This window comes from Leptodactylus fuscus, chromosome 2 (genome assembly GCF_031893055.1).
Source record: "Leptodactylus fuscus isolate aLepFus1 chromosome 2, aLepFus1.hap2, whole genome shotgun sequence".
NCBI classification, from domain to species: Eukaryota; Metazoa; Chordata; class Amphibia; order Anura; family Leptodactylidae; genus Leptodactylus; species Leptodactylus fuscus.
In genome coordinates, this window is record NC_134266.1 from 270,913,561 (window position 1) to 270,927,951 (window position 14,391).

General features: G+C 43.8%; 1 protein-coding gene across 1 annotated transcript in view; it reads right to left on the minus strand.

The window, feature by feature from the left end:
• Positions 1–13,965, minus strand: part of MYO7A (myosin VIIA) — a 70,111-nt gene extending 56,146 nt beyond the window's left edge. The window contains exons 1-3 of the mRNA XM_075266236.1: positions 13,861–13,965; positions 3,450–3,563; positions 1,570–1,722 (exon numbers count right to left, since the gene is read on the minus strand). Of these exons, the coding sequence (XP_075122337.1) occupies positions 1,570–1,722; positions 3,450–3,563; positions 13,861–13,965 (372 nt within the window). The remainder of the gene's footprint in view (positions 1–1,569; positions 1,723–3,449; positions 3,564–13,860) is intronic.
• Positions 13,966–14,391: the final 426 nt, after the last annotated feature.

The window sequence follows — 14,391 nt, forward strand, 5'->3', positions numbered from 1 at the left end:
AAACTCCAACTGCGCCGGAATCAGAGGAGGGATACTTATTAAGTGGCACAATTCATGGACATGGTGAAAGGTCCTCTTTAAGTAATAAATAAGCGAAACATGATTAGAACAGATCAGTCGTCAGCAGCTTGTAGACCGTTTCCATTTTCTTTATACCGCATCGGAGATTCACGAAATAAAAAATAAGGTTACGCAGAAGAAATATTAATGAAGAAATATGACAAAGACACTGAATTCATTTAACAGCATTTCCATTCGATGACACAAAGCAAGAACTCGATAATAGGGAGGAGTTAAAAGACAACGTTTGTTAGAAAATAGCAAAAATTTTATCATAAATTGATCAATATCTATCAAGCCACAAAAACATAAGAGTGTCAGCCTATGGGCGAGATCTGCAGAAGGAAATCTTATGTCAATAACCCACTTAAAGGGCAACTCCATCAAAAAAATGTTACCCCCCCCCCCAAAAAAAAAAACAAAAAAAAAAACAAAAAACAAAAAACAAACTGAATTTCCAAATGTTGGTTGAATATAGCAGCCAAGAGAAAGGAACACTTCCAATACATAACGTTTCGATCAATAAACTGCAGGGCAAAATATATAATGACCCCCAGAGAACCTCAAAGATGTGGAGTACAGGGGTCGCTGTAACCCCAGTATTGGTGTATGTCAGCATAAGTAATACAAGGTCTCCCGGGGGACACATCTCCAATTCTTATCATGAATTATTCAGGGCAGTGATAGGGTTAATTCTGCTCAAACAATGGCAGCCGCAACGCGCATTAAATCTTAATGCAGATCATGTAGACAGTGGACTTACGATCCGCCATAATTATCCGTCTCATATCTCACCCTCGTATCGGCGTGTCACGTTCCTGCGGATGAGCAGGTGTACACAACGCAATGTCACAACTTTATTAATTTGTAGATTACATTCTATACTCCAGTCACACCCAGAGCTGCATCAAAATGTCTTCAGTCCTCAGTTTGGAATCTGACACTCCTTCGACAGATGACTAATTTTATATTAGATTGTTAACGGTATACACCAACAGGGGGCAGAATTGAGTTAACAGGGTATAAGAGATACAGAAAGGAACAAAACATTTTTGGACAGTTTGATAAATTCTCCATATTGAATCAAATGCTAAAAAAGAAATCTGAACCATAACCTTACAGTATGAATGATGCCATAGAAGAACTGTCCACGTTTCAAAACAAAGGGTCCAAAATGATGCAGCGATTACTCTTATGATATACCTTTATAGTGCTCGGAGTTCTGTTTTTCTGATAAAATTCTGCTGTCTGCAGGCACCACTAGGGGGAGCAGGTGAGCTAACTGAATACTGTTTGATTATAGAGTTCAATGTATAGACAGTACGCTCCTAAGCTCCCCCTAGTGGTGGCGTCAGATAATTCTATGTCTATGCAGGGGATTTTCCTTGCTTCCTAATAATGGATCTCCGGGATTGTTAAATTTTATTTATATGCCTCCATCTTTGTTCACCAAAAATCCTTAGAATTGCACAACGTGAATATAGCAAGTATCAGTGTTGGCAGACTCACGTATATGAGGTGCTCCCTATATCTAATGAGTAGATTGCGAAGGATCCCAGCCTCGTTGAGATCTCCCAGGCGGATCATGTCCTCCACTCCATGGATCGATGTTGGATGCATCGGTTTAATGTTTATCGCATTTTGGGGAGATATCCAGTGTTCCTGTAAGTGAAACAGAACAGAATAGAAGAATCCAGTAACGCCCCCTTGTTACATTCATACCAACCAACATCTCTTTTGAGGTCTAGATTTTGCAACTGACCCTTGGAAAATTCTTCCCTTATAGTCTAGGGGAATGTAGGGATTGATGACTGCTTCACTGGTGGTCTAGGTTAGCGGAGAGATTGATGTCGGTTTCCCTTGTAGTCTAGGGTAGTGGATGGATTCATGACTGCTGCCCTGGTGGGCTAGGGTAGTGGATGGATTCATGTCTGCTGCCCTGGTGGGCTAGGGTAGTGGATGGATTCATGTCTGCTGCCCTGGTGGGCTAGGGTAGTGGATGGATTCATGTCTGCAGCCCTGGTGGGCTAGGGTAGTGGATGGATTCATGTCTGCTGCCCTGGTGGGCCAGGGTAGTGGATGGATTGCTTCCCTTATAGTCTAGGAGACTGTAGGAATTGATGTCTGCTTCACCGGTGGTCTAGGTTAGCGGAGAGATTGATGTCGGACTTCCTTGTAGTCTAGGGTATTAGACAGAGGCATGTCTGATTTCGGGTGGTCTAGGGTAGTGTAGGGGTTGATCTCTGCTTCCCTGGTAATTTAGGGTAGTGGAGGGAAGGTCTGTTTTCCTAGGGATTCAAGCCTGCTATAGTGGTATATAGAAATTTAAGGCTGCACCCCTTGTGGTCTAGGATGATGGAGGACTTCATGTCTGTTTCCCTAGTGGTCTAGGGTAGTGGAGGGATTACTGTTTCTGGTGATCTAGGATAGTGGTGGGGTCTATAACTAATTTCTTAGTGGTCTAAAGACGTGGAAGAAGTTATTGCCCATTTCTCGGGTGGTCTAGAGTGGTGGAGGGGGTTATTGTCTATTTTCCTAGTAATTGAGAGTCGTGGATGGTTATTGTCCATTTTCATGGTGGTTGAGCATAGTGGTCACTAATGTTTCTGCACCAAAATGTAAAGCACTCGATTTATAAATGTTGCTTGAAAACTGCCTGAAAACCCTCTAACGTTCCTGCCTCTAGGTGTCTCCCTTCTATTTAATTTCTTCTTTACTCTGTTTCTCTGGAACTTTAGTCCTTATTTATTATAGTGAGACAAGACAAGTGTGGAGGAGGAGGGTCTGTTCTCACACCCTGAATGGAGAGAGGAGGGGCTATTTTTCCCTCACACATATCTCCAAATGTCTTTCTCTGTGCAGGGGACTGAACATTCTGCACATCTCACAGCTTACAATGTAATAAACATCTACTTATGTACTTGTATCTACTTCTGACTAGCTTCCTGTTTTATTGTGATGTTAGTCTTAGACAGTAAGCAGCTTTCCTGACAGTGCTCATAGATTCAGGAATCTGTTTAGCTGCATAATGCCCTGTGTTTGCAGTCCAGGGTTCCTGCATCTCCTATATTATAGACACTTAGGTGTTTCTTATCTATTTGTTTGTTATTTTACAGTTACTCCTGGCAGAATGACATAACACCAATATTAGTAGTAATAATGGATAGGGAAGGGGGCAGACTGTTCCTTATTGTACACATCCCCAGCCTCAGGGAGAAATGTGCTGCAGCCATAATGGGGCTATTAGCAGTAGAAGAACTGATAGGACACCATGTATGATGGCGTATATAGTCAGAGAACAGATTGCCCAACAGGACCTTCTAGATATTTAAACTTTTTCATGAAAACTCAGGCACCTTTAAGGCTTTACAAATAACATTCACTCTTACATTTCCTTCATCATCCAGGACCTGGATCTGACCGGAGTCACACAGCTTAACCACGGCTCCCACCGGGACATCAAACTCTCGACCCGTCTTGAGGTCCAGCCAGACATAGTCGCCCTGAAAGACGGCAGAACAAATAAGATAAGACGGAATTCTTCAAGGTTGTTATAGTTCTTACTATTATTATTATTATTATAATTATATATAGCACTATTCAGGCAATGGTGCTGTACTTTAGCATAAGAAGGGGTTAAAATATATAGTACAAGTATAACAATCAATGTGAACAAGTCCATTCGGAGGACCACATGAGGAACCGAATATAGACTGTTGGTGGCCTATGGCCCAAGTGTATTGTCCATCCTAGTCTGCTTAATTAAGAGGAAAAACAGACACACAAGGAAAACTATTACTCAAGGTAATATACCAGGGGTAGTTATGTAACAACTTGACCACCAGGGATAAGACACTAAATCACCAGGGGTAGTTATGTAACAACTAGACCACCAGGGATAAGACACTAACCAGGGGTAGTTATCTAGCTACTTGACCACCAGGGATAAGACACTAACTCACCAGGGGTAGTTATGTAACAACTAGACCACTAGGGATAAGACACTAACTCACCAGGGGTAGTTATCTATCTACTAGACCACCAGGGATAAGACACTAACTCACCAGGGGTAGTTATCTATCTACTAGACCACCAGGGATAAGACACTAAATCACCAGGGGTAGTTATCTAGCTACTAGACCACCAGGGATAAGACACTAACTCACCAGGGGTAGTTATCTATCTACTAGACCACCAGGGAAAAGACACTAACTCACCAGGGGTAGTTATCTAACAACTAGACCACCAGGGATAAGACACTAAATCACTAGACCACCAGGGATAAGACACTAACTCACCAGGGGTAGTTATCTAACAACTAGACCATCAGGAATAAGACACTAACTTACCAGGGGTAGTTATCTATCTACTAGACCACCAAGGATAAGACACTAACTCACCAGGGGTAGTTATCTAACAAGTAGACCATCAGGGATAAGACACTAAATCACCAGGGGTAGTTATCTAGCTACTAGACCACCAGGGATAAGACACTAACTCACCAGGGGTAGTTATCTAGCTACTAGACCACCAAGGATAAGACACTAAATCACCAGGGGTAGTTATCTAGCTACTAGACCACCAGGGATAAGACACTAACTCACCAGGGGTAGTTATCTAGCTACTAGACCACCAAGGATAAGACACTAAATCACCAAGGGTAGTTATCTAGCTACTAGACCACCAGGGATAAGACACTAAATCACCAGGGGTAGTAATCTAGCTACTAGACCACTAGGGATAAGACACTAAATCACCAGGGGTAGCTATCTAACATCTAGACCACCAGGGATAAGACACTAACTCACCAGGGGTAGTTATCTATCTACTAGACCACCAGGGATAAGACACTAAATCACTAGACCACCAGGGATAAGACATTAAATCACCAGGGGTAGTTATCTATCCACTAGACCACCAGGAATAAGACACTAAATCACTAGACCACCAGGGATAAGACACTAACTCACCAATGGTAGTTATCTAGCTACTAGACCACCAGGGATAAGACACAAAATCACTAGAGGTAGTTATGTAACAACTAGACCATCAGGGATAAGACACTAAATCACCAGGGGTAGTTATCTAGCTACTAGACCACCAGGGATAAGACACTAACTCACCAGGGGTAGTTATCTAGCTACTAGACCACCAAGGATAAGACACTAAATCACCAGGGGTAGTTATCTAGCTACTAGACCACCAGGGATAAGACACTAACTCACCAGGGGTAGTTATCTAGCTACTAGACCACCAAGGATAAGACACTAAATCACCAAGGGTAGTTATCTAGCTACTAGACCACCAGGGATAAGACACTAAATCACCAGGGGTAGTAATCTAGCTACTAGACCACTAGGGATAAGACACTAAATCACCAGGGGTAGCTATCTAACATCTAGACCACCAGGGATAAGACACTAACTCACCAGGGGTAGTTATCTATCTACTAGACCACCAGGGATAAGACACTAAATCACTAGACCACCAGGGATAAGACATTAAATCACCAGGGGTAGTTATCTATCCACTAGACCACCAGGAATAAGACACTAAATCACTAGACCACCAGGGATAAGACACTAACTCACCAATGGTAGTTATCTAGCTACTAGACCACCAGGGATAAGACACAAAATCACTAGAGGTAGTTATGTAACAACTAGACCACCAGGGATAAGACACTAAATCACCAGGGGTAGCTATCTAACATTTAGACCATCAGGGATAAGACACTAACTCACCAGTGGTGGTTATCTAGCTGCTAGACCACCAGGGATAAGACACTAAATCACCAGGGGTAGTTATCTAACATCTAGACCACCAGGGATAAGACACTGAATCACTAGACCACCAGGGATAACACACTAACTTACCAGGGGTAGCTATTTAACAACTAGACCACCAGGGATAAGATACTAACTCACCAGGGGTAGTTATCTAGCTACTAGACCACCAGGGATAAGACACTAAATCACCAGGGTTAGTTATCTAGCTACTAGACCACCAGGGATAAGACACTAAATCACCAGGGGTAGTTATCTAACATCTAGACCACCAGGGATAAGACATTGAATCACTAGACCACCAGGGATAAGACACTAAATCACCAGGGGTAGTAATCTAGCTACTAGACCACCAGGGATAAGACACTAAATCACCAGGGGTAGCTATCTAACATCTAGACCACCAGGGATAAGACACTAACTCACCAGGGGTAGTTATGTATCTACTAGACCACCAGGGATAAGACACTAAATCACCAGGGGTAGTTATCAAACAACTAGTCCACCAGGGATAAGACACTAAATCACCAGAGGTAGTTATCTAACAACTAGACCACCAGGGATAAGACACTAAATCACCAGGGGTAGTTATCTATCTACTAGACCACCAGGGATAAGACACTAAATCACTAGGGGTAGCTATCTAGCTACTAGACCACCAGGGATAAGACACTAAATCACCAGGGGTAGTTATCTATCTACAAGACCACCAGGGATAAGACACTAAATCACCAGGGGTAGTTATCTATCTACTAGACCACCAGGGCTAAGACACTAAATCACCAGGGGTAGTTATCTATCTACTAGACCACCAAGGATAAGACACTAAATCACTAGACCACCAGGGATAAGACACTAAATCACCAGGGGTAGATATCTGGCTACTAGACCACCAGGGATAAGACACTAACTCACCAGGGGTAGATATCTGGCTACTAGACCACCAGGGATAAGACACTAAATAACCAGGGGTAGATATCTATCTACTAGACCACCAGGGATAAGACACTAAATCACCAGGGGTAGTTATCTATCTACTAGACCACCAGGGATAAGACACTAAATCACCAGGGGTAGTTATCTATCTACTAGACCACCAGGGATAAGACACTAACTCACCAGGGGTAGTTATGTAACAACTAGACCACCAGGGATAAGGCACTAACTCACCAGGGGTAGTTATCTAACAACTAGACCACCAGGGATAAGACACTAAATCACTAGACCACCAGGGATAAGACACTAACTCACCAGGGGTAGTTATGTAACAACTAGACCACTAGGGATAAGACACTAACTCACCAGGGGTAGTTATCTATCTACTAGACCACCAGGGATAAGACACTAACTCACCAGGGGTAGTTATCTATCTACTAGACCACCAGGGATAAGACACTAAATCACCAGGGGTAGTTATCTAGCTACTAGACCACCAGGGATAAGACACTAACTCACCAGGGGTAGTTATCTATCTACTAGACCACCAGGGATAAGACACTAACTCACCAGGGGTAGTTATGTAACAACTAGACCACCAGGGATAAGGCACTAACTCACCAGGGGTAGTTATCTAACAACTAGACCACCAGGGATAAGACACTAAATCACTAGACCACCAGGGATAAGATATTAACTCACCAGGGGTAGTTATCTAACAACTAGACCATCAGGAATAAGATACTAACTTACCAGGGGTAGTTATCTATCTACTAGACCACCAAGGATAAGACACTAACTCACCAGGGGTAGTTATCTAACAAGTAGACCATCAGGGATAAGACACTAAATCACCAGGGGTAGTTATCTAGCTACTAGACCACCAAGGATAAGACACTAAATCACCAGGGGTAGTTATCTAGCTACTAGACCACCAGGGATACGACACTAACTCACCAGGGGCAGTTATCTAGCTACTAGACCACCAAGGATAAGACACTAAATCACCAGGGGTAGTTATCTAGCTACTAGACCACCAGGGATAAGACACTAAATCACCAGGGGTAGTAATCTAGCTACTAGACCACTAGGGATAAGACACTAAATCACCAGGGGTAGCTATCTAACATCTAGACCACCAGGGATAAGACACTAACTCACCAGGGGTAGTTATCTATCTACTAGACCACTAGGGATAAGACACTAAATCACTAGACCACCAGGGATAAGACATTAAATCACCAGGGGTAGTTATCTATCCACTAGACCACCAGGAATAAGACACTAAATCACTAGACCACCAGGGATAAGACACTAAATCACCAGGGGTAGTTATCTATCTACTAGACCACCAAGGATAAGACACTAAATCACTAGACCACCAGGGATAAGACACTAAATCACCAGGGGTAGATATCTGGCTACTAGACCACCAGGGATAAGACACTAACTCACCAGGGGTAGATATCTGGCTACTAGACCACCAGGGATAAGACACTAAATCACCAGGGGTAGTTATCTAACAACTAGACCACCAGGGATAAGACACTAAATCACCAGGGGTAGTTATCTATCTACTAGACCACCAGGGATAAGACACTAAATCACTAGGGGTAGCTATCTAGCTACTAGACCACCAGGGATAAGACACTAAATCACCAGGGGTAGTTATCTATCTACTAGACCACCAGGGATAAGACACTAAATCACCAGGGGTAGTTATCTATCTACTAGACCACCAGGGATAAGACACTAAATCACCAGGGGTAGTTATCTATCTACTAGACCACCAGGGATAAGACACTAAATCACCAGGGGTAGTTATCTATCTACTAGACCACCAAGGATAAGACACTAAATCACTAGACCATCAGGGATAAGACACTAAATCACCAGGGGTAGATATCTGGCTACTAGACCACCAGGGATAAGACACTAATTCACCAGGGGTAGATATCTGGCTACTAGACCACCAGGGATAAGACACTAAATAACCAGGGGTAGATATCTAGCTACTAGACCACCAGGGATAAGACACTAAATCACTAGACCACCAGGGATAAGACACTAAATAACCAGGGGTAGATATCTATCCACTAGACCACCAGGAATAAGACACTAAATCACTAGACCACCAGGGATAAGACACTAAATCACCAGGGGTAGTTATCTATCTACTAGACCACCAGGGATAAGACACTAAATCACCAGGGGTAGTTATCTATCTACTAGACCACCAAGGATAAGACACTAAATCACTAGACCACCAGGGATAAGACACTAAATCACCAGGGGTAGATATCTGGCTACTAGACCACCAGGGATAAGACACTAACTCACCAGGGGTAGATATCTGGCTACTAGACCACCAGGGATAAGACACTAAATAACCAGGGGTAGATATCTATCTACTAGACCACCAGGGATAAGACACTAAATCACCAGGGGTAGTTATCTATCTACTAGACCACCAGGGATAAGACACTAAATCACCAGGGGTAGTTATCTATCTACTAGACCACCAGGGATAAGACACTAAATCACTAGGGGTAGCTATCTAGCTACTAGACCACCAAGGATAAGACACTAAATCACCAGGGGTAGTTATCTATCTACTAGACCACCAGGGATAAGACACTAAATCACCAGGGGTAGTTATCTATCTACTAGACCACCAGGGATAAGACACTAAATCACTAGGGGTAGCTATCTAGCTACTAGACCACTAGGGATAAGACACTAAATCACCAGGGGTAGTTATCTATCTACTAGACCACCAGGGATAAGACACTAAATCACCAGGGGTAGTTATCTATTTACTAGACCACCAAGGATAAGACACTAAATCACTAGACCACCAGGGATAAGACACTAAATCACCAGGGGTAGATATCTGGCTACTAGACCACCAGGGATAAGACACTAACTCACCAAGGGTAGATATCTGGCTACTAGACCACCAGGGATAAGACACTAACTCACCAGGGGTAGTTATCTAGCTACTAGACCACCAAGGATAAGACACTAAATCACCAGGGGTAGTTATCTAGCTACTAGACCACCAGGGATAAGACACTAAATCACCAGGGGTAGTAATCTAGCTACTAGACCACTAGGGATAAGACACTAAATCACTAGGGGTAGCTATCTAACATCTAGACCACCAGGGATAAGACACTAACTCACCAGGGGTAGTTATCTATCTACTAGACCACCAGGGATAAGACACTAAATCACCAGGGGTAGTTATGTATCTACTAGACCACCAGGGATAAGACACTAAATCACCAGGGGTAGTTATCTATCTACTAGACCACCAGGGATAAGACACTAAATCACTAGGGGTAGCTATCTAGCTACTAGACCACCAGGGATAAGACACTAAATCACCAGGGGTAGTTATCTATCTACTAGACCACCAGGGATAAGACACTAAATCACCAGGGGTAGTTATCTATCTACTAGACCACCAGGGATAAGACACTAAATCACCAGGGGTAGTTATCTATCTACTAGACCACCAAGGATAAGACACTAAATCACTAGACCACCAGGGATAAGACACTAAATCACCAGGGGTAGATATCTGGCTACTAGACCACCAGGGATAAGACACTAACTCACAAGGGGTAGATATCTGGCTACTAGACCACCAGGGATAAGACACTAAATAACCAGGGGTAGATATCTAGCTACTAGACCACCAGGGATAAGACACTAAATCACTAGACCACCAGGGATAAGACACTAAATAACCAGGGGTAGATATCTAGCTACTAGACCACCAGGGATAAGACACTAAATCACTAGACCACCAGGGATAAGACACTAAATCACTAGACCACCAGGGATAAGACACTAACTCACCAGGGGTAGTTATCTATCCACTAGACCACCAGGGATAAGACACTAACTCACTAGACCACCAGGGATAAGACACTAAATCACTAGACCACCAGGGATAAGACACTAACTCACTAGACCACCGGAGGTTGTTATCTAAACACCACAGAGTCACCGCATTATATCAGGTAGTCATTAGGGACAGGCCCGTAGAGTCGCCCATATAACATTATACCATGTAGTCACCAAGGACAGGCCTGTAGAGTCGCCCGCACAATACTATCTGATCCCTGAGATCTGGGCAGGATGCCATTGTGTCACCAGGGAGTCTGTTTGTGTTGTTGTTGGTACGGGCGGTGACAATCGTTCATTTCATCAGTTATATGTGACAAGCTGTGGTTTTCTCTGCAGGACATCACCCTGAGTGTCTGTATACAGAGAGCTGACACATACCTGTATACTGTATACTGACTGCTTACAATCTGCCAGAGTCAATGATATAGAATGTAAGAGCAACATCGGCAAGTGGTATAAGAAAATATCCAAGTACAACTCCCATCGCACACTGACAGCCTCAGGCTGGGACTTGTAGTTCCACAATGTGGGGACAGCCACCGCTTTGCACTTTCCCATACACCATGCTCACAACTACTGCCATCTTGTGGCTAAGGCTAGCATTGTACATGTCCTGTCATTTTCCTCAGTTCAGGCCTTCAGTGTCAGACTCATCATTTTACTGTATATATGAGGTGACAGATCTGCCTAATATTAATAATGCGGACGTCTACCGCTGCTGCCTGCCCTCAACAATCCTGGGGCAACCATGTACCCCTGGCAGGGGAATACTCACGGGCTACTCAAAGGATTGGGCTACAGTTAAGAAAACATATGGTGGGTTTGTATACTCTGTCCTCTTGTAGTGGTAGTAGTTACACCTGGGCCCTGGTGTGTGGGGGGCCCGATGGTACCTCTACCACATAAGACACCAGTATATGGCATATCATAGCGTCACACTCTGAACACATAGCATTGCCATATAGTGCCCATATAATAGTGTCATACACTGAACACGTAATGACATATAGTGTGTATATAATAGTGTCATACACTGAACACATAACAATGCCATATACACTCACCGGCCACTTTATTAGGTACACCTGTCCAACTGCTCGTTAACACTTAATTTCTAATCAGCCAATCACATGGCGGCAACTCAGTGCATTTAGGCATGTAGACATGGTCAAGACAATCTCCTGCAGTTCAAACCGAGCATCAGTATGGGGAAGAAAGGTGATTTGAGTGCCTTTGAACGTGGCATGGTTGTTGGTGCCAGAAGGGCTGGTCTGAGTATTTCAGAAACTGCTGATCTACTGGGATTTTCACGCACAACCATCTCTAGGGTTTACAGAGAATGGTCCCAAAAAGAAAAAACATCCAGTGAGCGGCAGTTCTGTGGGCGGAAATGCGTTGTTGATGCCAGAGGTCAGAGGAGAATGGCCAGACTGGTTCGAGCTGATAGAAAGGCAACAGTGACTCAAATAGCCACCCGTTACAACCAAGGTAGCCAGAAGAGCATCTCTGAACGCCGCACAGTACGTCCAACTTTGAGGCTACAGATGGGCTACAGCAGCAGAAGACCACACCGGGGGCCACTCCTTTCAGCTAAGAACAGGAAACTGAGGCTACAATTTGCACAAGCTCATCGAAATTGGACAATTGAAGATTGGAAAAACGTTGCCTGGTCTGATGAGTCCCGATTTCTGCTGCGACATTCGGATGGTAGGGTCAGAATTTGGCGTCAACAACATGAAAGCATGGATCCATCCTGCCTTGTATCGGTAACGGTTCAGGCTGGTGGTGGTGGTGTCATGGTGTGGGGAATATTTTCTTGGCACTCTTTGGGCCCCTTGGTACCAATTGAGCATCGTTGCAACGCCAAAGCCTACCTGAGTATTGTTGCTGACCATGTCCATCCCTTTATGACCACAATGTACCCAACATCTGATGGCTACTTTCAGCAGGATAATGCAATGCCATGTCATAAAGCTGGAATCATCTCAGACTGGTTTCTTGAACATGACAATGAGTTCACTGTACTCCAATGGCCTCCACAGTCACCAGATCTCAATCCAATAGAGGAGCATCTTTGGGATGTGGTGGAACGGGAGATTCGCATCATGGATGTGCAGCCGACAAATCTGCGACTGCAACTGTGTGATGCCATCATGTCAATATGGACCAAAATGTCTGAGGAATGCTTCCAGCACCTTGTTGTATCTATGCCACGAAGAATTGAGGCAGTTCTGAAGGCAAAAGGGGGTCCAACCCGTTACTAGCATGGTGTACCTAATAAAGTGGCCGGTGAGTGTAGTGCCCATATAATAGTGTCATACACTGAACACATAACAATGCCATATAGTGTGTATATAATAGTGTCATACACTGAACCCATAACAGTGCCATATAGTGCCTATATAATAGTGTCATACACTGAACACATAATGCCATATAGTGCCCATATAATAGTGTCATACACTGAACCCATAATGACATATAGTGTGTATATAATAGTGTCATACACTGAACACGTGACAGTGCCCTATAGTGCCTCAGTACAGTACATAATAGCGCTATAGCATCACACAATAAATACAGTAAATATACAATTCCCCATTGGCTGGAGCAGAAGTATTTTCTAGATTTACATGATCATATAGCGGGATATCCCTTATTACATACGATCCCTGATGTGACTGATACTCAGTATATATATGTGATGTAAAATATCTTTTTACCTTATGGTAATTCCCTACAAGACAGTATAGTAAATATATTGCAGTGCCCAGATAACAGTGCCACGCTGTATATTGCCTAAATAATAATACAACCGCTATAATCATGACGGAAATCTGAGGGCGCCCCAATGATCCCTTTGCCACCTATACTATCCCACTATTCTAAATGGCACCATGGGGCCCCATTACAGATTTTGCATTGGGGCCCAGAAGCATCAAGTTACCCCTCTGTGGGGACTATTGTTGTCCCCAAAATGGTGGAGCCCATGTAATAATCTTCATTTTTGGTACCAAACTCGATAAAAACAGTTTAGATTGGTGACTGTATCCAGGACAAGAGCAGGTTACGAGGCCTCTGGTGCCGGATCCCACTGTACCCCTAATCCCGCTCCCACACACGGCGCCCCACTGTTATGGTAAGGATAGGTGTCTCTCACCGGTAGTAGCGTGCTGGGTTTCACCGCCTGGTTAATGTTACGTAGCAGAGCCCACTTGCCCTGGTCTTTTTCCAAGATGTCCTCCACTCCTCTACGTTGGTACATCCCGTCTATCGCAGTCAGTAAACACAAGGCAAACTCACAGAGGACGATCTCGCCACCATACTCCCCTGCGACGTCAGAAACTGCCCACAATAATCCGGTTCAAGGAAACATCGCCATTATGTCTGAAGACGTCACCAAAAATTCAAAAACGTTCCAAGAGTTGAAACAAAATATCAATCCTACAACCGATCATCGAAAAGCAAACCTCGAGGTTAAGATTTTTTGGGATCTGAGATACCTTCCTTGGCCGAGCCTTGTGGACTCTGAGACTGATCAGGAGCCTTTGGGAGTCCGTCTTGGTACTTATTAATCCGCAGATGGTCCCGGCGGTATGTAACACATGGCTTTTGATTAACTTAATACCTTACCAACCACCGGTAAAGGCAAAACACTGAGGGAACCCAAAACCAAGACCCACCTGCAGCT